This window comes from Otolemur garnettii, unplaced genomic scaffold (assembly GCF_000181295.1).
Source record: "Otolemur garnettii isolate 467f Iridium unplaced genomic scaffold, OtoGar3 scaffold00124, whole genome shotgun sequence".
Lineage (NCBI taxonomy): Eukaryota > Metazoa > Chordata > Mammalia > Primates > Galagidae > Otolemur > Otolemur garnettii.
In genome coordinates this window covers 4,239,601-4,263,223 of record NW_003852519.1, presented here as the reverse complement: position 1 = coordinate 4,263,223, position 23,623 = coordinate 4,239,601, and the positions used below count along the sequence as shown (strand labels likewise).

Below are 23,623 nucleotides of genomic sequence, written 5' to 3'. Positions count from 1 at the left end.
TTGTTTTTTAACAAACAGTAACAATACCTTGGTTAAGTTTTTTTTTAATTTTTTTATTAAATCATAGCAGTGTACATTAATACTATCATGGGGTACAGTGTACTGTTTCTGTTTACAATTTGAAATATTTTCATCCAACTGGTTAACATAGCCTTCATGTCTTTTTCTTAGTTAAGACATTCATATTCTACATTTAGAGAGATTCACATGTACCCTTATAGGATGAACCATAGGCGTGATCCCACCAATCACCCTCCCTCCACCCACTCTCTACCCTTCCCTCCCCTTTCTCTCCCATCTCCCCATATTCCTAGGCTAAAATTGGGTTATAGCTTTCCTATGAAAGCTATAAATTAGTTTCATAGTAGGCCTGAGTACATTAGATACTTTTTCTTCCATTCTTGAGATACTTTGCTAAGAAGAACATTTTCCAGCTCCATCCATGGAAATATAAAGGAGGTAAAGTCTCCATCTTTCTTAATGGCTGCATAGTATTCCACAGTGTACATATACCACAATTTATGGATCCATTCATGGATCAGTGGGCTCTTGGGCTTCTTCTATGACCTAGCAATTATGAATTGGGCTGCAATGAACATTCTGATACAAATATCTTTATTGTAGTGTGATTTTTGGTCTTCTGGATATATACCTAATAGAGGAATTATAGGGTCAAATGGCAGGTCTATTTTTAGTTTTCTGAGTGTTCTCTAGATGTCTTTCCAAAAGGAACATATTAGTTTGCAATCCCACCAGCAATGTAGAAGTGTTCCTTTTTCTCCACAACCATGCCAGCATCTGTGATTTTGGGATTCAGTTTGTTTTTTAAAACAAAATTTTGGTTTAGATACTGATCTGTCAAACTAATATAGTAGGCCAAGTGCTCACGCCTGTAATCCTAGCACTCTGGGAGCCCAAGGAGGGTGGATTGCCTATGCTTGCAGGTTTGAGACCAGCCTCAGCCAGAGTGAGACGTCATCCCCTAAAAAAAATATAGCCAGGCATTGTGATGGGTGCCTGTAGTCCAGCTTTGTAGGAGGCTGAGACAAGAGGATCGTTTGAGCCCAAGAGTTTGAGGTTGCTGTGAGCTATGACACTATAGCACTCTACCAAGGGTGACAAAGTGAGATTCTGTCTTAAATAGATACATAAATAATTAAATAAATTACATTTAAAAAAACCCTGTTACAGTAGTAGTTGCCTGATGAGAGCTTATAATTATCACTTAGCACCCTTCCTGATTCCCATGCAGCACCTTTCTTTTATGGAAATTACATATTACACACTAGTGGGAGAGGAATTCTCCTTTACTGTGGTTGGAAGTTTTATTTATAAGTATAAAGTAATCTGAGCTGCAGCCATTGATTTATTTAGAGAAGTATCAGTAACTGCTTTTATGTTACTTTTTTCTTTCTAATGGCCAAATCCCTACTTTCTAAAAACATTTTGTTTTCAGAGAAATAGAAAATAAAAGTTTTCTAAGTATTAGCTTTATCTCTGAATATTAGCTGTCTCACATGTTGTTATGTGTAAATGCAATGCAGGTGGGGGGGGAGTCATACATAAATACTGAGCCCTGCAGACTTGTTATCGTTATACTATTGGAGCTAAAGAGTTAAATGAAAACTAAATTTATTATTTCTGATCTGGAAATCAAATATTGATTTTTGTGATAGGATATCAATAGTGCTCAAATGATATGTAAAGAATTTTCATTATTGGTTACCGAATTTACCTAATTCTCTCTGTTTGGATTTGTATAATCCAGACCATGGGATAAAAGCTAATAGGAAAAGTCGTGAAATTCAACCAGTGGTCCTCTAAGCAAGTAAGTTTTCTTCCTAGCTTTGATTGATTCTGAGAAAAAGAAAGGGGGGAGGGTTAGACAGTGACTTGCTCTTATACTGAGCGGTTTATAACACTAGAAACCCAAAGCTCTACGTCCAGGTTTATTCGTTCATTTATTATTTATTTATTTAACACATCATCCAACCACTCTTGACTTGGAAAGGAAGTTTTTCTGTTTTAAGAGATAGCAGCGGTCGATGACCTGACATTTACAGATTTTGGAGTAGTGATTTTTCAACCTTAGCTGCACATTGGACTCGCCCAGGGAGCACTTGCGGCACCCTAGCCCAGTGAACAGGAGAGTCTCCTGGGTACTGGGGCTGCCCTATGTCTTATAAAGATCATTCCAATGTGCAGCCAAAGACGAAAAGCATTGTTAGAGAAGGGTGAACTTCGTGAGAGGCTTCGCCTTGCGTAGGGTTGAGAGACTTATGCTTTTCCCACCGTTTTAAGACTTTTGTGAAATTCTCAGCTTAGGAGCATAATTACTGTTTATATCTGGTCTTGTGAGTACCTATGATTCTCATAAAAAAGAAATGTATTATAATTGAATTTAGGAAATTTCTTTCAACATTGCCTATTAAAGTGTTAATGTGAACCTTTTTTGACTTACAAATCACTGCACATACTAGTTTATTTGTAAATCTATTTATGACATTTATATTCGTTAGGATTTTAAACAGGTAATTTCTTATAACATACATATTGTTTATTAAATAAAATGGGTGAGAAAACTACGTAGGGATTTCTAAAATGGGCTCAGAATTTGGAATGTTATCAATAACACTGTATCTTCTAGGCAATCGAAGTGACCAGTTAATATGATAGTGTTTTAAAATGCTATTGAATAGTTTTTTTTCTGTTTCTGTAAACTGTGTTGCTGTGGAATTGAGAAGCCCTGGGTTGGAAAGTCTAGGGGGATACATTCTTACTACTTTGTAATGAGAATATCTAAGTATTCTGTTTACACAGTATTTTAAACCTTCAATTGTGTTTGCCAGTCACTTAGCTGAAAGATTCAGTGAAGCATTTGAACATCCTTGAGGTACCATATTACAACTGGATACCATGGCAACTATTGCCATTTCTTCTACTATTCTCAGGTCAGATCAAAGGAAGGAGAGCTATCCTCATGTCCTAAGTCCACAATGGACAGTTGTGTTAGAATACGATGAACAAGCGATTCTGAAATGGTGATTATTTCTAGAAGTGCTTTTGTCAGATGTATCCCTAAATTACATACTACATTGCAAGACCCATAATGGTTCTCTGAAGAACAATTTTCCATGTTTTAATTTCTGACATTTATTAATCTTCAACTAATCAGAGAAATCATGGTGATTCACTTTTTGAAATATGTAGAACATAGTCAAGCAAAGGAAGATTTATGCTTTTCTCTGTTGGAATAGAAAATTTGAGGTGAAACCAGATCTTTCTTTTTGATCACATTATTTTGATAGGAACAGATGGATCATACTTCTTCAGGTCATCATCCAAACAAAAAAAGAAAGGTAGCCAAGACTGCGTTTTGTAGTGTGCCTGCTTTTGTTAAGAACTTTTAATGCTGCAAAAGCAAAAATAAAATATATTGGAATATCAGAATGACATTGAATATGGAGATTTTCCTCTAAATTTTTAAAGTAAATATAAATGGAAATTGACTTTCACATGTGTTTTGAAACAAAATTTATTGAAGTTTTAAAAAATTCCATTAACATTCTGAGTCTGCATGTATTCACGTTGTATTTTCATACTTGCTTTGCTTTTATGTTCAGCAGAACTTTTCAACTTCTGTTTTGTGGAAATATCTAAAGTTTCTATATTAACTGAATGAAACATGTTTATCGTTAGGAAAAAAATGGGTTGTAGCCAGGTGCAGTAGCTCACCCCCTCTAATCCTAGCACACTGGGAAGCCAAGGCAGGTGGGTGGTTTGACTTCAGGAGTTCAAGACCAACCTGAGCAAGAGTGAGACCCCCGACTCTACTAAAATAAAAAAAAAAGAAAGAAAGAAAAGAAAAACTAGCCGGGTGGGAGGCATCTATAGTCCCAGCTACTCAGGAGGCTGATGTGAGAGGGTCTTTTGAACTCAGGAGTTTGAAGTTGCTGTGAACTGTGACACCATGGCACATTATCCAGGGTAAGAGAGTCAGACAGTAAGTATCTCAGAAAAAAAGAAAAAAATGGGTTGTTAGGAAAGTTAAATTACATATAGTATATGTATGCCAGATTTTTAGTGAATTTAGTACATTTAGATTTAACCCTATTATTTTACAGAAAAGCTGCTGTAGCCCAAGGCATTAAGTATGTAGTCCAAATTTAGTTTTCTAAGTACTGACAGAGCCAAAGCTAGAACCCAAAATCTACTGGGGCCCCCTCAAAGTTCTTCCTCATCATAGTGTTCTGTTTAGAATAAATAAGACCACTGTAAATTTACAAATAATGAAGTTGTTTGATTACAAAGTAGCTAACAGAGCCAGCTCACGTTAGCAGTACATGTACTAAAATGGGAGCCGTACAGAGAAGATTAGCACCGTCCTTTGCAAGAATAACATGCAAATTCAGAAAGTCTCTCATGTTGAAAATAAAAAAGAAAATAACAAATACAAAATATTGCCAACACTTATTTTATATTTTGATTAACTTTTTTGGTTTTGCAGCATTTCAGAGAAGAAAATAAAAGTTTTTTTTTTTCTTTTTAAGTAGTTTGGTGCAGAACTTTCTAACTAACTTTCTCATTTCTCCCTGCGGAAGCTACAGTTCTAAGTCGCCCTTTTGTGTGTTCTGTAAACGTGTGAAAATTGTGATGTTTGGTGGCTTTTGCTCTGATCGGATCATCTCTTGAATCTCCTCTAACACTTTCCATAATTTGGATGTTTTGAAAGATGTTTTTTGTAGTGACTATTGTTTTAGTACTATAATATAACTCATATAGTATAGCATCTATGACAACATGTTCAATTATATTTTGATCTCAATGCATTAACAACTGAAATTTACAAGCCAGTTTTCATCTTTTTGCCGAGTAGTAGGTTCCTGATTAATAAAACCTTCAGGTGAAGTAACTCTTTCTCTTAGAACATTTGTCATCTTGTTAACCTTTGGAATTTAAAAAATTTACAGTGGGTCAGATTGTTCTTGCATATCATTTAGGCTTTCCTGTGGTGGTTTATTAGATTTACTGTGAATAATGAGTATTTTCAGATACACACACAATGGTGACTTGTTAGCTACTGTATTTGTAAGTGAGATAGACTAATTTTAGAAATAGCCACATGATACTAATTTATGAACTTCGGCCTATTAGTGGATAAATAATGGCTCTTTAAATTTCTGTTTCAGAGCAAAGGAAGAATTATGCCCGGGACAGTGTCAGTAGTGTGTCAGATATAACCCAGTACCGTGTTGAAGTAAGATGCTTTGGTGTTTAATGTTTAGATCGAACCTTGTAGGATATAAAATTGGAAGTAAAATCAGAATTATGTTTTCTTTTATTCCTATAATGTATTTCCTGTAAAGGTTTGCTAACTTTTAAGAAAGATTTCCATAAAACTGAGATGTTACATGAAATGTATCCTGTTAGTCTGTATTTTTTATTTTCATAAAAAATGAATAAGAATCGTAATTACTACCACTTTTATTGCCAGACTTACTTCAGTTAAAACAGGACAAACTATAGATTCTTCTTGAAATTAAGCCCTTGAAAGTTTTAGTGAGTGGTTTTATTTTTAGTTTTATCTAAAGTCATTACTGCATTCACTTAAATAATGGTTTCTTTTTTTAGTTTTTGCTCTATTATCTTTTAAGATATTTGCTCTTAATTAGAATCTATCTAGGTGACCTCTGCTTATAATAGAAAATATTTAAGCAGAGCAGTAGTTTTAAATTTTTCTTATTTTCAGTTTTCTACTTCTGTCTCAAATATGCTTAATTAAATTTAAAGTTTTGTTTCATTAAGTGATTTCAGTGGATTGACTAGTTTGACAGTTGTTACGGCCTGTAATTGAGCTATCACTACTCTGCAGTATCAGTGCCCATACTTTTGAAGCTTCCATATAAATTGCCTGCTCTTGTTCAGCATTTAAATAACCATAATAGAATAAAATGGGGGAAATTTAAGAGCATGTTACTTAAGCTGAGAAGAGTTTGTTTTTATGCCGTGTTTATGTAGTTCAACGTGGCTCTGTATGAAACAGATTTAGATAACTTACGAGTTAAGACACCATTTTCTCTATTTGAGAAAAACCTGCTTGAATTTTATTCTCTCAATCAGATACAAAGTTTTAGAGTATTTTGTATTTGTCCCTCATTTCTCTGCTAGGTGTCCTCAATTGGGTTAATTCTACTTCCTTCTAGAAAGTGTGTACTTAACAGGTTTTCTGTGTTGTGTGTATAATTTTTTTTCTTTTTTTCCAATCAAAAGCACTTGACTACCTTTATTTTGGATCGGAAAGATGCTATGATAACTATTGATGATGGAATACGGAAGCTGAAATTGCTTGATGCCAAGGGCAAAGTATGGACTCAAGATATGATTCTTCAAGTGGATGACAGAGCTGTGAGCCTGATTGATTTAGAATCAAAGGCAAGTTTGTAAAATTTATACGTGTGTGTGTGTGTGTATATATATATATATATATTTAAGAATGTGCACAAATACTAAGTTTAAAATTAGGTCAGAATGTTTGGAAATGAGTAAAAGTTTGACAAAATAATATATTTATTTATAGAATGAACTGGAGAATTTTCCTTTAAACACAATCCAGCACTGCCAAGCTGTGATGCATTCATGCAACTATGATTCAATTCTTGCCCTAGTGTGCAAAGAGCCAACCCAGAACAAGCCAGATCTTCATCTGTTCCAGTGCGATGAGATTAAGGTAAAAGAATGATAACTTTTTTTTTCCTCCCTTTAAGCCAGTGCCCTGACAGCATTACCTATTTTAATCACATGGCTAGCTGTTCGGTACTGTATTTTTAATTTCTGATCATTTTGTAGGAAAAACAAATAACTTAGTGTATTCCATAGGGTTTCCATGCCAAGTAAATGAAGGAGAAATTAGAATGACACTAAAAGATCAGATGTATTATGTTTTAAAGGATAGATGATATATTAAATTCTCATCAAGTGCCTGGACTTAAAATTAAAAACTGATTCTTCAGAAATCATGCTTTGTGGCTAACAAGTAATCATGCAATCTTAATTTATTCTGCGCTAATCTCTTAGTGTGGATTATTGCCATAAAGGACTTAACCATTTCCCACACCATTGATTTAAAGTTCACCATTTAATTATGTGACTTGAATAAATGCTCAAGATTTGTAATTCTCAAGTGATAGGAGAAAATAATTGAGCCAGTAGTAACAGGCTATATCCTGAAAGTTTCTATTCAGTGTACAGGATAATTTCAAATGATTATAATTTGTGATGCTTTATAGGACCTGAGAAATTATCTCCAGCCTTGAATGTCTTTTTTTCCTAAGTTGATTTCTCTGAAAGAGAAATTGTTTGCTATTAATTGGTACTATGACAAAGCAATAATTTATCATTGTTGTTATATATTATGAAATATCCATGTAGCTTTTATCTTTATAAAGAAATTCTGGAAGATTAGCATAAAGAGTCATTTAATTTTTGCTGTGTTTTTGACATTAAAATATGAGAGAATGAATTAAGATCAGCTATAAACATGTATTTTATAATTTTCTTCTGATTTCAATTCATGTCATAGATGACTTTCTAAAACTCTTATTCTAAAAGAATGGGAATTTAGGTAATTTGTATATGTGATATTCATCAGATTTTTATTTAGAATCTTTTGAAAGTCATAAAGTTTATTAAGAATTTTCTAAGGTTAAATATATTAAATCAATGAATATGAAGGGTAATATTTTACTTGGAAAATATTGTAAAATTTAATTCCAACATTTTAAAAACACATTTAGAGGACTAAGTTAAAAAACATTTCAAATGTGATGTTTGTATCTGTTCTCTAAAAGTTCCCTTCGGAGCTAAGAGCTACTATTCAGAGTAAAGTTTCTGAGTTTCAATTTTGAGAACAAGGGATGTGGGATAGTAATAATGATGGATGCAAGATGAATTTACTCAATCCTATGACTCTGCTAAGATTCAGGGATTTGTTTCAGTGGGTCAACCACAGGCTCATCTGACCACTAAGCAACCATATATTCGTTGGTGCCGTACTGCACATATAAGACATTTTTTTCCCTTGACTGATTAGAAATAGAAATGCGGTGAAACATGCAGTTTCTTTTATGTGTCTCATCTTCCAATGTTACTTTTGATTTTTAAAATTTCTTTATTATGGGACTTTACACAAAGCTTCTGCCCACCTTTGTAGTAAAATTTTTCTTAAGAGTAGCCTCCCTATGAGAAGTTGAAAATTCCTGGGCAACTTCAGGTTGGGTTTTTTTTTATTTGTTATTTTATTGTTTATTTATTTTCACCTCCACATAACAGGGAGCATTGACATCATTGTAACGTCTTATTGAAACCAGGGTGCTCGTGTGGAAGCCACAGAGGACTGGGATGCATCAGCACTCTCACTCCACCAGCTGTGTAACTCGGCCAGGCTGTTTCATTCAGTATTCCTTGGTTTCATTAATTATAAAAGGAGAACAGATTAGATGACCTTTAAGTGTTCTTTCAGCTCTAACATCTTATGATTATCAGTGCTTACTCTTAAGAGTGTGCAATATACATGATTGAGAAAACATACATAGTTACAGAGAACAAGCGGGCATGAATGTAGAAGGTGAATACATCTTAGCAGCAATGTAATACAGAGCAATAATCCCTGGAAACAAACAAAAGTTCTTGTCGGAAAAGTACTAGAAGAGTTAATCATTTGCGGAAAGTCAAGTTTAACCAGAAATGACAAAGTTGTTATCAAAAATGGTACAACGTAGTGTTGGGATTCATCGCTTGAGTGTAGTGGATTTGCTTCAAACTAACAGCAACTCTGCTGGGACTTGGGGATTTGTTTCGGGGCATCAGTGAGTGTCCAGTGGTGTTGGGGATGAGAAAGGGCGGTGACTGCACTCTGCATGCACAGCTTCTTCTAACGCCCTCATTTCTTTGCAGGTGGGGATGCTCACCCAGTCTCACGTTCACCACACGCTTCCACTTTCCGCATGGGCACCTCCTTTTTATCTTTGCCTTTATTCAAGAATGGCTTTTTTCTAAGGGAATCAAGATTAGATAATCTTTCAAAATTTCTTCAGTTTTCACGTTCTATTCTCATATAGTTGACAGTTAAATACTTTGAAAGTCATGTTTTAAAACCGGTCTTTAAAAAAAAGACTTTTTGTATCAAGATGCTTATCGATTCAGACAAGGAACATGCTTCCTTTTTCTGTTTTAACCTACATATCAAGATTCAGGACAGTCCATAACCTTCCAGGTAACGTGTGTCTCGTTGCAGGCAAACTTAATTAGTGAAGATGTGGAAAGTGCAATCAGTGACAGCAAAGGAGGGAAGCAGAAGAGGCGGCCTGATGCCCTGAGGTAAAAACATTCAAAGAAATTAAGGACTAGAATCGATTTGTTGTTAAGTATGTTTTTACTCTAAAGGTTTAGAAAAATTATTTTCAATGCAAGTACATTATTATATTTTATCAGTTATAACCTGTGGTCTCGACACATTTGCTTTGACGTGTTTGTTACTTTTCTCTCTGTGTTTCTGGTCTTTTCTCTGATTTGGCTTCTCTGTTGCAGTCACAGAGAGTCACAGCAGGTAAGTGGTGTTTTAACAGAAGGTAGTCCCGGGGACTGCAAACCAGACATGAGGGCTATCACTGGTCCAACACCTCTCTAAATCACAAGAGACCCATAAAAAAATGTCACCTCATTGTCAGCTGAATTTCAGTTGTTTTGTATTTCATATACATGTATAAATAAATAAATTTGTATCTACATGGAAAGATGAGGAGCTCTTTATTACTCCTATACATAGTTCTTTTCAAGATTGAACAACTAATATCATAAATTTAGAGAATCGATGTGTTATAAAAATAGAGATGGCAAGAATTCAGTTTGTTTTCCTACTTGTTAGGATGATCTCCAAGGCGGACCCTGGTATACCACCTCCACCACGAGCTCCTGCCCCTGCACCTCCGGGGACTGTTACCCAGGTGGATGTTCGAAGCCGAGTGGCCGCCTGGTCTGCGTGGGCAGCTGACCAAGGGGACTGTGAGTATTTCTAGGATTAACACTGACTGAAGACTTTACTTTGGGTTGTCACATAGTTCTTGCTTTCAAGTTCTGATGCTGCTTGCTGAGCTGAAGCTTGAGGTTAGGTTTAAAAAATTAAATCTTAGATAAAGGAAAATAAAGTATTGAATGCTGTTAAGGCTATTATCTGTGAGAGTTCAGACCAGCCATTTCATAAACACGGCATCAATTCATTCGTGGATGGATGGCCGCTTGGGTTGTTCCCACGTCCTGGCAATTGTGAATTGAGCTGCTGCTTACATTCAAATGTAAATGTCCTTGTAATAACATGATTTTTATTCTTCTGGGTAGATACCTGTAGTGAGATTGTGAGATCAAATGGGAGGTCTATTTTTAACTCTTTGAGTATTCTCCATACTTCCTACCAAAAAGGCTGTATTAGTTTGCAGTCTTACCAACACTGTAAATAAGTGTTCCCTTCTCTCTGCACCCATGCCAGTGTCTGCATCTTTAGGACTTTGTGAGCCTATTCAGCCATTAAAAGAGATGGAAACTACATGTCTTTTGTATTTAGCTGGATGGAGTTGAAAAACATTCTCCTTAGTAAAGAATCTCAAGATTGGAAAACCAAATATCCCATGCCCTCAATACTAATTTGAAACTAGTAGGTAAACACCTACAGGCCCACAGTAAGGAAAAACAACTGAATTCAAGAAGGGGGTTGGGGAAGGGGTTCAGTTAGCTTCCACCTGTCAGGTACAAGGTCGGGGGGAGGGTGTATTGGGCACATCTCCTGGGTGAAGGACTCAATTACAACTCAGACTTTACCTTCCAAACAATGTAGCCTAATCGTATGTACCTGTATTTCAATCAATAATAAGTAATAATAAGTAATCAATAATAAGTAATCAATCAAATAAGTAAATATGGTATTAGGATTAGAGTTATTTTCTTTCTTTAATGTCAAGAGAAGATGTTCCATTTGACTGAGAAAAAGATGGTCATAGAATATATACCAAATAAGGGACTCGTTTTTAGATTGAATTTCACATCATTTCCATTTATTGGCACCTGACTGCCGTCCCTTTTTGGACAGGTTTGTTGTGATGATGGAAAGACTCTCAGGACAGTGTTAGGTACGGCAGTGGAGAGGGGAAAGGCTTTCATCATTTGGTTGAAATTGTCAAATGAGCCCTGTGTATTTAGTATCATGTACCTTAACATTCTTTTTTTTTTTTTTGCAGTTTTTGGCCTGGGTTTAATCCACCACCTCCGGCATATGGGGCTGGTGTCCTACTCCTTTGAGCCACAGGCACTGCCCTACCTTGACATTCTTTTCAAAAACAATTATTACTTAGAAGTTAGTGTAACTTTTTATATATAAGAGTATTTTATATATAAGAGTATTTTACTAGAATCTGAATTTTTTTTTTTTTTTTTTTTTTTTTGCAGTTTTTGGCCGGGGCTGGGTTTGAACCTGCTACCTCCGGCATATGGGGCTGGTGCCCTACACCTTTGAGCCTTAGGCGCTGCCCTTAGAATGTGAAATTTTTATAACCCAAAAAATGCCTTAAAATATGTTTGGCTCTATCTCTTTAAGGATGAGCAAATTTGAATTTGATGAACTCCAGTGTTTTTGCCTTCTACTCTGGTGGAACTTCTTAAATCACTTATTCTTTACCTAGTAAAGTATTATGTATACAGGATATATAGCAGTATAGTTAAACAAAATAACTTCTTTGCCAAAATAAGTGATGCTGCACACCATTTTGATATGGTGTGTCAGAGGCTCTGGATCTGTCCAGCTGTACAGTCTTGGAAAGGGCTCTCTCTACTCCAGTGTCTCTCTAGACTGGAGGTGCAGACACAGGTTGCTGTGAGCCTGAAAGCGCGTGATGCCTGTTAGGGCACCTAGCACGGAACAGGGAGCATGATTTGTGGCCGTCCTCATTGTGAGTTCATTTTTTTTCTAAATTGTTTTTCATTTTATTTAGGTTTCTTGTATTTTTAAAGGTATTTTCAGAGGGTCATTTGTAAACCTTGCTACCAAAGAGGTGATAGAAAGAAAGACATCTTTGAAGTGTCCATTTCCAAAAAGAAAGTAACGGCATTATTATTTATTTTAATAACACTTTCTGTTTTCAGGAATTATATAAGTTTTTATTCATCTACTTTGTATTTAAAATGTTGCATTTAAAAAGAATAAGTAGGAGTTCATTGTGTTTGCTGCTGCTTTTTGTGTACTTTAGGTTTTTGTTGTTAATTGTTTGGTGGAGTGGTTCCAGATTTTTTTTTTTTTTTTGAGAGCAGTCAAAATGGTCTTCTTTGAATCTAAGTTTACAGACATTCTGAATAATTTTTTAAAAACATACGTTAAACCTAATGTAATTTTCAATAAAAAGAGAATTTATCCCCAGGGGTTTCTTAGCTCTCATTAGATTTTGTTTAAAATACTCTCTGTGATGTCATTTGTTTAAATTACAGTGCGATAAGGTTCTCAGAACCCCTAATTTACCACGAGGCCAAACACAACACAACACTTCCCCACATGTTGTTCTGTTGAATCCTTGCTAGTTTTTGGTTGGAAATTCTTCCTACTCACAAGAAACATCTTTCTGGTCCCCCTGAAGGCACTGGTTGACTCAGCTGAGCAGCTCCTTCTTTGAATCCCAGGGACATGTCTACCCCTGACTTCCAAAAATGATCTTTCTAGAATTGTGGCAGTGCCACCAGGTTCCTAGGAGTGGCTCAAACTCTACAAAGTGCTAGAAACAGCTGTATTTCAACTTCAACCTACTGCTTTCTGTAGCAGCCCACTACAGCCAGGAGAGCAACTAACTGGCAAGACTTCATATGTGTAAATTCTAATTATCTTACGGTAGTTAATAGCCACTAATTAAATTTTATAAGGCTCAGTAATTTCTTCTCTCTTTTTTTTTCTTGTTCTTTTTATTTATTTTTTTGCAAATGTTCCAGTTATGAGTAAAGGCAGTACAGAGCAGGCTAGAAGTCAGGGTTTTAAATATTTTTATAGTTCTCTGTATTGCTGTATTGAACATCATGAGTCATGATGATGCATCATGAGTTATATATCCATTCATAGTAATACATTTTTCTTGTCCCATTCAGACATTTTATAAGTTAATCTACTATGAAATATCTGTGACAACTGTCTATTTAGTGGGAGTGTTAACTGACTCATGCCAGAAGGGAGTTCGTGATAATGACCTCATAATTAACCTCATGCTCTAGCCAACTGTAACATCTTGAATGCCTAAGATGTTTAAGTTTTAATCAGTAAATCCCTATAGATATTTCTGCTTTTAAAGCATATGGCTTAATATTAGTGAGCCAAAATTGTGGGTTTTAAGCTTAATTACAGTAGAATTTTAAGAAGCAGTTTACTATCAGAACTCTCAAAACTTTATTGTAGTCACAGTGTTGGGATGTAGTAAAACCAGTAGCTTTGTTGCCTTAGAATTCTGAGAATTGGGTGCTTAAATGCTGGTTTGTATTACTTGCTTGTGAAGGAATTAAAGGGTGTTAAGTTAGGGTGGTTCCACAGGTAGCTGACACTAGGAAGAGGGAGAATACAGGGGACATTACAGGATAAATAAATGTCATAAAGGTGGGAAGGCCTATAGGATTGACAATTAAGTCTGCACACTCATCCTAGAAAAGTGCTACATACCTCCTTGCTGAATATCATGACGGTTACCTTTGAAGTACTCCCCTTGGGAAGCTGTGCACTGATGCTAGTGCCTAATTCACCCTTCAAAGTAATTTTGGAGCTCTTTTTCTGGAATGGCCACCAAAGCTATTGTTTTATTACCCTTGATGTCCTAATGTCATAGAAAGGTCTTCCTTTCAATATTTCCTTTATCTTCCGGCAAAGAAAAAAGTTACTGGGAGTCAGATCAGGTGAGTCCACTATAGTTATTTGTAGTAGCAAATTTGTGAACTTAATTCCCAGATCTTTTTTTTTTTTAATTAAATCATAGCAGTGTACATTAATACTATCATGGGGTACTGTGTACTGTTTCTGTATACAATTTGAAATACTTTCATCCAACTAGTTAATACAGCCTTCATGTCTTCTTCTTAGTTATTGTGTTAAGACATTTATATTCTACAATTAGAGAGATTTACATGTACCCTTATGGGATGAACCATAGGCGTAATCCCAGTGATCACCCTCCCCCCACCCCTCCCCTCCCTCTCCCCTCTCCCCATATTCCTGGGCTAAAATTGGGTTATAGCTTTCCTATGAAAGCTATAAATTAGTTTCATAGTAGGGCTAAGTACATTGAACACTTTTTCTTCCATTTAACTCTGCCCAAGTGCTTCTGTGAGTGGTGGTAAGGATGCATTTCATGGGCGATGGGCACAATTTTGATTTATGTATCCAGGGAAGGTGTTCTGTTTTGCAGATGACTCTGTTTTCTAGCTAACATTCATATTTTAATTACCTATATTGGTAATGTTTAAGCAAAAGGGTGAGAGACTTGTATTCTCCTTTCTCTAGATGAGAAGCCAAGGCAGTATTATGAGCAGGAAGAAACTCCCGAGATGATGGCAGCTCGAATTGACAGGGATGTGGTAAGTACAGCAGTCGTCTTTAGATGCTGACTTTTTTAACAGAGGAAAAAAGTACTCACGAGGAAATGGAATTGACTTTAATAAAGATGTTTTGTGAAAACTTTGTTCCCGGTACCCTTTGAGTTATTTTCTTTTCTTAACTATTTTTGCCTTTCTGCTAATATTTAGATAGTAGACTTGGGCTGTGATAGAAGAACTAGCATAGTAACTGGTTGGCAAAGGAATTTAAGCTGCATTAATCAGATTTGAGGGATGATCCAGTTTTTCTTTTCTTATAATTTTTAATTCATAACTCAAGTACTTCTGATAATATATCTTCTTGGCATTTATCAAGAATGTATTTTAGGATAACTAAAAGGTAAAAGTTAAGTGGCATTTTTTAAGGCTAGATATGTAAATTTTAATGCTTGATAAATTTTTATAAAGGTGTATTTTTATTTCTCATTGTAATTTTCTTATAGAATGGCAATGCCCTATGTTATAATTATGGAATGTGGTGTTAATATAATTACTTTTTACACTGTGTACATATGATAGGCTTATTTAAAAACAGATACTTAAAGGAATTTGAAATTTGGCATTTAATTTTTACTACGTATTACTACATGTTACTCTTAGAAGTTTTGGTTTCTGTTTTTTGACTGGAGGAGTGTCAGCTTTCACACATAGTGGAGAGAGTGAATTAAGGCTGTAGAACACGAGACAGTCCAAATTGTTTCAGTGATCCCTGAAAGCAAAATGCGTCATTCTGGTTTGTCATGTAAAACTCTGATCAATGCCTATTATTGTATGTTAGCTGTATTTGTTTGTTCATTACAACATTCCCTATACCTTTAATTCCCTGAAATAACACTGTCAGTTCTTCACTGGGACATTTGTTAGTAAAACAAAAATGCTCAGTGCTGTTCTAACAAAGCGTTTCTTAGAATTTCTTCCCTCTAACTTTGTGTGGGAGAACACGATGAGAAAATTAGAGTAATTGAAAATAACAGCCCAGGCAGATATTGTGAATGCTTTCTTGATGACTTCGAAAATAGAGTGAAATTAAGCTAAAGAAAAATGTAAATGTCAGACTCTTTGGCACAGATACATTTGGTCTGATTCTTAGAAGTAGTGATCAACTCGAAATTTACATGTGGGGTTGTTTCTTTTCATTTGTTTTCAATTCTCTGTCCTTTACTGACTAACAGTGTATATAGCCGAGGCAAAAATATTTTTGTTTTGTTTTGTATTTTGTTCCGTAATTTCTAATTCCAGCAAATCTTGAACCATATTTTGGATGACATTGAATTTTTTATCACCAAACTGCAAAAAGCAGCTGAAGCATTTTCGGAGCTTTCTAAAAGGAAGAAAACTAAGAAAAGTAAAAGGAAAGGACCAGGAGGTAGGTTGGGTTTTCTTAATCTTCTAAAGACTATTCAGAATTCCCGTGCTAAACAGAACTTCTGTCCCTGCAAACTGTGCTGCAAAACCCCATTGACCATGGACCAAGTCCCTTTTTTAGTTTGGAAGTAGCAATAGAGACTTAGGCAAAGAGTCAGGGTAGTCCGGGCAGAATCCCTTTTGGTTCTGAGTTGGCAATGATAAAGAAAGACCCGAGGATGCTTTACCTGAATCACAGCGACTCCGAGGTTCAGGTTGTGACCATCTGTCTGTAGTTTTCATCAGAAGTTATGAAACTGGTATCTGTTAAACTCATAGCTCTGTTCTTCTCAGTTTAGGATTTATTTTGTTGTAAACGTAGGACCTCATTATTTTGACAAATATAAATATTGACCTTTTGTGTGTTAAAATATATAAAAGTATCTATGGATTTGAATTTTTTTTTTTTAATCACAAAATTCCAAACAGACTATTTGGGTCCCATGCAAATTTGAAGTTTGCTATAGTGAAGCTCTTGACAATGGCCCACAAATAAATAAAATTAAAATTATAAAAGTAATGTTTTACTTCCTCTGACAAAATGGCATAGATTGAAACATTTGAAAGATTAGTAAATAAACATTCTTTTCCTACAGATGACTTCAAATCTTTCTCTTACAGAGATCTCTGTAATAAGCCTATGACCTTTAGCTTTGTCTTCTGGATGTGTATAGCTGGGAATATCTCACATATCTGGAATTAAGTATTATTGCTTCCTAATGCCTCAGAAATCTTATTTCTTCTGTATTCTTTGTGAAGGGACTATTATCTTCTTGGTCACACAGCTCCAAAGTCACAGATTCTCTTTAATTTTATTCTCTAGCTTATAGCTAACAGTTTTATTCTCTCAACATCTCCTATACCCAATTTTGTTCCCTTTTCATTTTCAAACCACCACTTTCAAGGTGTCATTCCTCCTTTACCCAGCTGTCTAAGCCTCTACTCTTGCTGCTGTGAGAACGTTCTTAAACCTCTGAGTCAGGCACTTCACCCTTCTGCTATAAAGCATGGTAGTTCCGTATTCCATACTGATTTAAGTCCAGCCCCTCACCCTGCAATCAAGGATTCCCACAATCTAACCTTGATCTAACCTTCCATTCTCATGTTTTACATTTATTGTTTCATCTACCCGCAGTTTCCTTTTCCATGTTTCGCTTATGTTAGTTTTATCCGACCATGATGTTTCCCCACAGAATTACTCTTGAATAAACTTTTAAAACCCTGCGTTAAAGCTACTTTCTCCGTGAAAGATCTTTTAGGTATGCATTTCCTTATCTCCCAACCAGCTGCAGGCTTTTCCTTAGAACACCTACTGGATCCATCTCTATTACTTACCTGATTCGTGCCTTCCATTAGATTTTAAGGCCCTCCAGACCAGGGCTTTATGCTCCCTCATTTTTATAGTCTTCACAGTGGCAAACACAATGACGGGCTCATAGAAGGGCTACAATACATGTTTATGGGACTGAACGAGTCATTGTAGTTCCTGAGGGTATAACACTCATTTTCAAACTTTGAGTCTTCTCAGTTTGTTGCAGTCAGACTATGAGATGTGATGGAGTAACTAGGGAGTGTGTCTGAAAAGATTATTAAGCATCACGCTTATAAATGAGGTTTTTGTTTTTTCATTTAATCAATTTTCTTGGAACCTTGATCTTGCCAATCCCTCCTCTCATTTATTTCACTTAGAGGGTGTTTTAACTCTACGGGCAAAACCCCCTGCTCCTGATGAATTTATTGACTGCCTCCAAAAATTTAAACATGGATTCAACTTGCTGGTGAGTGGCATTTATTTATATAGAATTAGAAGATGTAAATGAAAAAGATTAAAGTATTATAGTTTTTTTATAACTATGTTTTGATTTGCTTTTAATGAAAATAGCACACACAATGCAAAATGTGTGTGTGTATCAAAGAGACTTGGTTGAAAGGTAATACCTCTTAGTTTTTTAAAAAATGAACTTCCCTTGATCTCACTCTGCCCATGCTGGTGAATATACCAAGTGAAACGAGATGTTAAGAACTCTTACTCTGAGTCCATCTTTTGAGATGTCTATCTTTTGTTCAGTTACATCTTAGTAAAATATTTTTCTGTTTTCTTGATGTTACAGGCCAAATTGAAGTCTCACATTCAGAACCCCAGTGCTGCAGACTTGGTTCACTTTCTATTCACTCCATTAAATATGGTGAGATTTTATTAATTTAAGAAAGTAATCATTCTTAGTGTGGTTTTTAATGCCAGATGTCTGCCAGGATTATCTAGACAGTTTTTCTTTATTACCGATTGCATAGGTACTATTTCTTTTGCCATCTACATTAACATTAAGAATGTGAAATTTTTAAAAGAACCTTCGTCATCTAGTTCAAGCAGCTTATTTTATAGATGAGGAAACTGGCATCTCTGACAGAGCTAGGGACAGTAAAAGACACGAGGATTTATTGAGTACTATTGTTTCCATACCCACTAGCATATACATAGTGTTTCTATATACTCTGGTGTAATTAATATACAGGGGGGTGAGAAATGGAGATATTTTTCTCATTCTCAAAAAACAGGGTCGTCATGAGGGCTGCATGGATGGCTTTGCTATGTGAAGTCACTTAGATACCCGTGTTCTTTTGATTGCTGTATTCCACTATCTCCTGAATTGTTCCTGATTTAATTGTTTATCCATTTTTCTATTTTTCAACAAATCATAATTGAGAGCCTCCCATGTCTTTGGCTTATCAGGAACAAAACAGATAAAAATTCTACCCTTTGGGAACTTACATTGTAGCAGAGAAGGACAACCAGTAACCTAAATGAATGTATGACTAATACTGTTCTCTAAAGAGTAAATCCAATGTAGAAAACCAGAGCAGGGAAGGAGAATAGGGAGCAACACCGGTGAGCGCATGCCTGTGGTGCGTGGGCACTGTGGAGCATCACAGCCTTTGAACAGAATCAGTTAAGGGAAACTCTCTTAGAAGATGTCACTGAGGTAGAGGAAGTCAGGAATGAGTCATGCGGATGTCTGAAGGAAGAGAATTCCAGACAGGGAATAGCTAATGTAAATCTTCTGAAGTGGGAACTTGCAAAGAATATTCTTGGAGTAAGTAGATATTGGGAATTGAACAGAATGAGGGAAGGAAAGATTAGAAGATAAGATTATAGTGAGGGGATAGGAGGATACATCTCGCTGGTCTTTATAAGGGGCTGTCAGACCTTTGACAGTTGGAGATTTTCAGCAGAAAAGGATTGCTCTGGCTTTAATGTTTGGAAATTTGGGGGAGGAAAGGGCTAGGGTGGCTATTAAAATACCCCAGACTGGAGATATGGGTACTTGAACCAGGCAGCATTAGTGGTAGTGAGAAATCTTACCTGGGTGTAGATAATTTGATACTATGTGCAAGAACCAAGGACATCTCCAAGAGTTTGTGGCTAAGACTGGCAGGACAGAGTGATAATTAAAATGGGAAAGATGGTAGGTAGAACAGGTTCTTGGAGGAAGATGAGTAATTTAGTTTTAGGCATCTTAGAATTGAATGATACTGAGATGGGGAAATTTGAATTGATAATTGAATATAAGAATTTGGAGTTCATGGAGAAATCAGGATTAGGGATAAACATTTGAGAATCATCTGAATATAAAAGGCATTTAAAATCATGAAATTGAATAGTGTCACCAAGTAAGGCAGTGATTGTAAGTAAAGACAAGAAAAAAGATCATGTGCAGTGGCTCATGTCTGTAATCCCAGCAACTTGGGAGGCCAGTGCGGGAGGATTGCTTAAGGCCAGGAGTTTGAGACCAAACTGAACAGCATGATGAGACTCCCTCTCTACAAAAAAACAGAAAAATTTCCAAGTGTGGTGGCAGGTGCTTATAGTTCCAGCTTCTTAGGAGGCTAAGGCAGGAGGATCCCTTGAGGCTAGGAGTTTGAGGTTGCACTGAACTCTGATGACACTGCTGTACTCTAGCCTGGGTGACAGGATGTGACCCTGTCCAAAAAAAAAAAAGGAAGACAGACTGGTCTATTTTTAGTGTTAGGAGAATAGGAAGAAGCAGCAAAGAAGATTGAGAAGAGGCAGGAAGGAGGATAAATGTCATCCTCCTTTTCCCCAGACGTAACTAGACAACACCTGAAGTAGAATCTGAAATGAACATTGCTTTAAAGTGCAGAAAAGTAAGTAACATTATCACCATGAATGTCAGAAGCTGAGCAATATGAGATTAGGAGATGCAAGTCCAAGACTTCATCAGTAATTTATGAATGTTTTCCTGTGTTGTTGCTCTATATAGATCATCAGATTTCTGGTTATTATTGAATAATTCTTACTATAAAAGCATTTTAAAAAATTAGATCAAGGCTAAGGCCATACATATACAAAGAAAGTAATACTAGCTTGTTAACAAAATTTTTATTCTTTCACACCTTTCATACCATCTTAGTCTGAGGATTAGGAAGTGTTTTTTATAAAACTGTTATAAACTTCTTCTTATTCTTTAAATCAGGGGTCCTCAAACTTTTCAAACAGGGGGCCATTTCACTATCCCTCAAACTGTTGGAGGGTCAGACTGCAGGCCTCGGGACAAGTCGGCTGCTAAGTAGGACAGGCAGGGCGGCAAAAACACCCAGTGGGCCAGGTAAATGTCTTAGGTGGGCTGGGGGCCGTAGTTTGAGGACACCTGCTTTAAATAGTCTTTCACAGGTCATAAGTAGGTATCTAGCCATTTTTCAGAGTAGAGCTATGAAATAATGGCTAATTTCTCTACCATATGCAGAATAGTCTGTATGGTCAGACTAGTATCTAAACACGCTTTCACATTTGCCTTTGTTAAAAATTATTCCTTGTTCATAGTTTCCCCAATAATACCTCTTGCTACAATTTCCCAGACATTTTACTTGGATGAGGAGGTCAAGGAGGAACATTTCTTCAGGGCCCACTACTGGCCCAGCAAACTTTAATGGTCCTAAACCTTGTGACTTGCTCCCCTCTGCCCTCAGCATGCACCTGCGGCCACGTGCACACCCAGGGCACCTGTGCCAGTGCACACGCCTCCTCACATAGGGGAGAGGAAACTGCAGCCCAGAGCCTTCTATTCACCTTTCATCTCTTTTTCCCGCTGTCAAACCAGAGATTTTAATATTCTCCTCCTCTTTTACTTTAGTCTCTTACTTTTCTCTCTTAGTCATCCCTGCCTTTTTCCTAGAAATGCTAGTGCTTGGAAGAGAAAAATGTCTGTGCCAAAGGGAGAGGTTTTGTTCTTGAATCAGAGTCAGCCTGTCTCCTTTATCTTCTATCTTTTCCTTCCTGTGTTTTCCATTCATTCCATGAATAAATGAAAGTCCATTCTTCTACAATTCAAAGTCACGTAAGTCTGAGTCCAGATTCTCAAGGTAGGGAAACTGAAAAAATGAGCCATAAACAATGTAATGTGTTACTGATACGCATAGATTGTATCGAGGACACTGGATGCAAGGTGGTGGGGTGTGTATCAGAGACACAGGGTGAGGTTAAGAAAGGCTTCCCAGAACAGCGGTACCTGAGTGGAGTTCTGAATGAGTGGAAGAAGCTGGGGACCTGGGCACACCGTTTGTAGGTACACAGAGGCATAAAACAGCAGAGTGTGCTTGGAAGGCCTGAATGACTGCAGCCATTCAAAACACTCCTTTTTTTCTTGTGCCACATCTCTAAGGAAGTGAGATTTCTATCGAAGAGGCTGGTTTCTGTTCTAGGCGATAACTACCATGTTTAAACCAGAAAACAGCTCCTGAGAAGTCAGTTTGCAGCAGCGTTTGGACATCCATGTGTCATCATTTTGCTTATCAAAGAGTTGCACCTGTGTGTTTGTTTCTGCTAGTCATTAATTTATCCCTGTTAAACGAGGGGAATTTTCATAGATTCAGGATGCCGCTTTTATTCTGCTCTTGTCTTTCTCTCTGGATCCTTTTATTTTCATATGTCTGAATGGGCACAGCATAGACTGTTAACTTGAGCCTTGTTTCTCTTGATAGTATTCATTTCTGGAACCATATTTTTCAAATTTGGCACAATAGATTTGCCGGTTAAGATATCCACATTTTAAGTAACAACAACAACAACAAAACAAAAACCCAGAGATGGTAAAAATTACTAGACTTAGAATTCTCCATATCCATTACTGTTTTCCAGAAAAAGCATAGTCACATGCAGTCCATAGGCAAATGCTGTGAAGTTTGTTAAACTGTTAACTTTCATTTTAGATATTAAGACTCTGTTGGGCAGGAGAGGTTAATATGGCAAGCTGTTTTTCATTCAGGAGTGCATTGTGCAACATCAAAATTTAATTTGAGTATAAAAAACAGTACTTGTTTGGGGCATGGGTTTTTGTCTACATATTTTGAAAATGCATAACGAATGGTTATCTTCTTACTGGAAAATGGTTTATTATTTTAGGTGGTGCAGGCAACAGGAGGCCCTGACCTAGCCAGTTCAGTACTCAGTCCCCTATTGACTAAAGACACAATCGATTTCTTAAATTATACTGTCAATATGGATGAAAGGCAGCTGTGGATTTCACTGGGAGAAACTTGGATGAAAGCCAGGTAAGTATATATGAGTTCAGCATTTAATACTTGTAATTCATTCAGTATTCTTTGTTTATTATGTGGATCTAATGAAACATTTATTTAATCTTCATTTTGTGAAGGACTAGATGATATAGGATGAAAAAAACCTAGACCCTTTAAAAGCTAGAAGTGTAGTAGAGGAGATAGACGTGTATGCAAGACAAGGCCTGGTCAGTGTCAGGAGAGTGAGTCATGAAGAAAATTCTGTTGATTGGCAAAGGGGAGCAGTCAGAAGAGCATTTAGAAAGGAGGATAGTTAACTTTCAAAGAAGAGGTGGCATTTACAATCGGCAGAGGGGCAAAGATAGAGTTTATACACACACACACACACAGAGCTTGCTACGTATTCTTCATGCACTTTACATAGCTCCTGTTATTATCAGTATTTTACAGATGAGAAAAGTAAGGCACAGAGAAGTTAAGTAATTTTCCCAAGGTCACACAACTAGTAAGTGACAGAGCAGGGATCTGAACCCGTACCTTTTGATTCTGGAATTGGTGTTCGTAATTAGTTTGCTAAACTGCCTTTCAGCAGGATGAGTAGGATTTCCAATACTAAAAAGCAGGGAAAGGGCCTGCCGCATACAGAGAGAAGCAGAGGTGAAGTCATGAGTAGGAAAGTCAAGAGAATGGTATATGAGTTTGGGTTTAGCTGGAATGCGGACTTTGGGGGAGTGGAGGATTGTGGAGAAAGGAGAGAGGAGGAATAGTGGTAAATGAAGCTACAGAGATGAGCAGGGCTGGGCCGTACAGGTTTCCAGGGCCTTGCTAAGGAGCTGGAGCATGGTTCTGTAGACTGTGGGAGACCATTAACTCTGAGAATCAGACTATGACATAATCACATCTGTAGTTGATAAAGATCAGTCTGGGAATTGGGTCTAGCACAAAGACAAAAGTAACTGGCGGTAGAAGGGGTCTGTAAGATGTTAATGCTGCGGTGGAGGCTCTGGAATTAGTGTTCTCCAGCACA

At 36.6% G+C, this 23,623-nt stretch overlaps 1 protein-coding gene across 1 annotated transcript in view; it reads left to right on the top strand.

The window, feature by feature from the left end:
- The window catches only part of EPS8 (epidermal growth factor receptor pathway substrate 8), a 65,234-nt gene that overhangs the window by 6,552 nt on the left and 35,059 nt on the right, over positions 1 to 23,623 (top strand). Inside the window, exons 3-12 of the mRNA XM_023517910.1 lie at positions 5,190 to 5,257; positions 6,271 to 6,432; positions 6,578 to 6,727; positions 9,293 to 9,375; positions 9,923 to 10,059; positions 14,567 to 14,640; positions 15,898 to 16,024; positions 17,752 to 17,840; positions 18,174 to 18,248; positions 22,481 to 22,629. Of these exons, the coding sequence (XP_023373678.1) occupies positions 5,190 to 5,257; positions 6,271 to 6,432; positions 6,578 to 6,727; positions 9,293 to 9,375; positions 9,923 to 10,059; positions 14,567 to 14,640; positions 15,898 to 16,024; positions 17,752 to 17,840; positions 18,174 to 18,248; positions 22,481 to 22,629 (1,114 nt within the window). The remainder of the gene's footprint in view (positions 1 to 5,189; positions 5,258 to 6,270; positions 6,433 to 6,577; positions 6,728 to 9,292; positions 9,376 to 9,922; positions 10,060 to 14,566; positions 14,641 to 15,897; positions 16,025 to 17,751; positions 17,841 to 18,173; positions 18,249 to 22,480; positions 22,630 to 23,623) is intronic.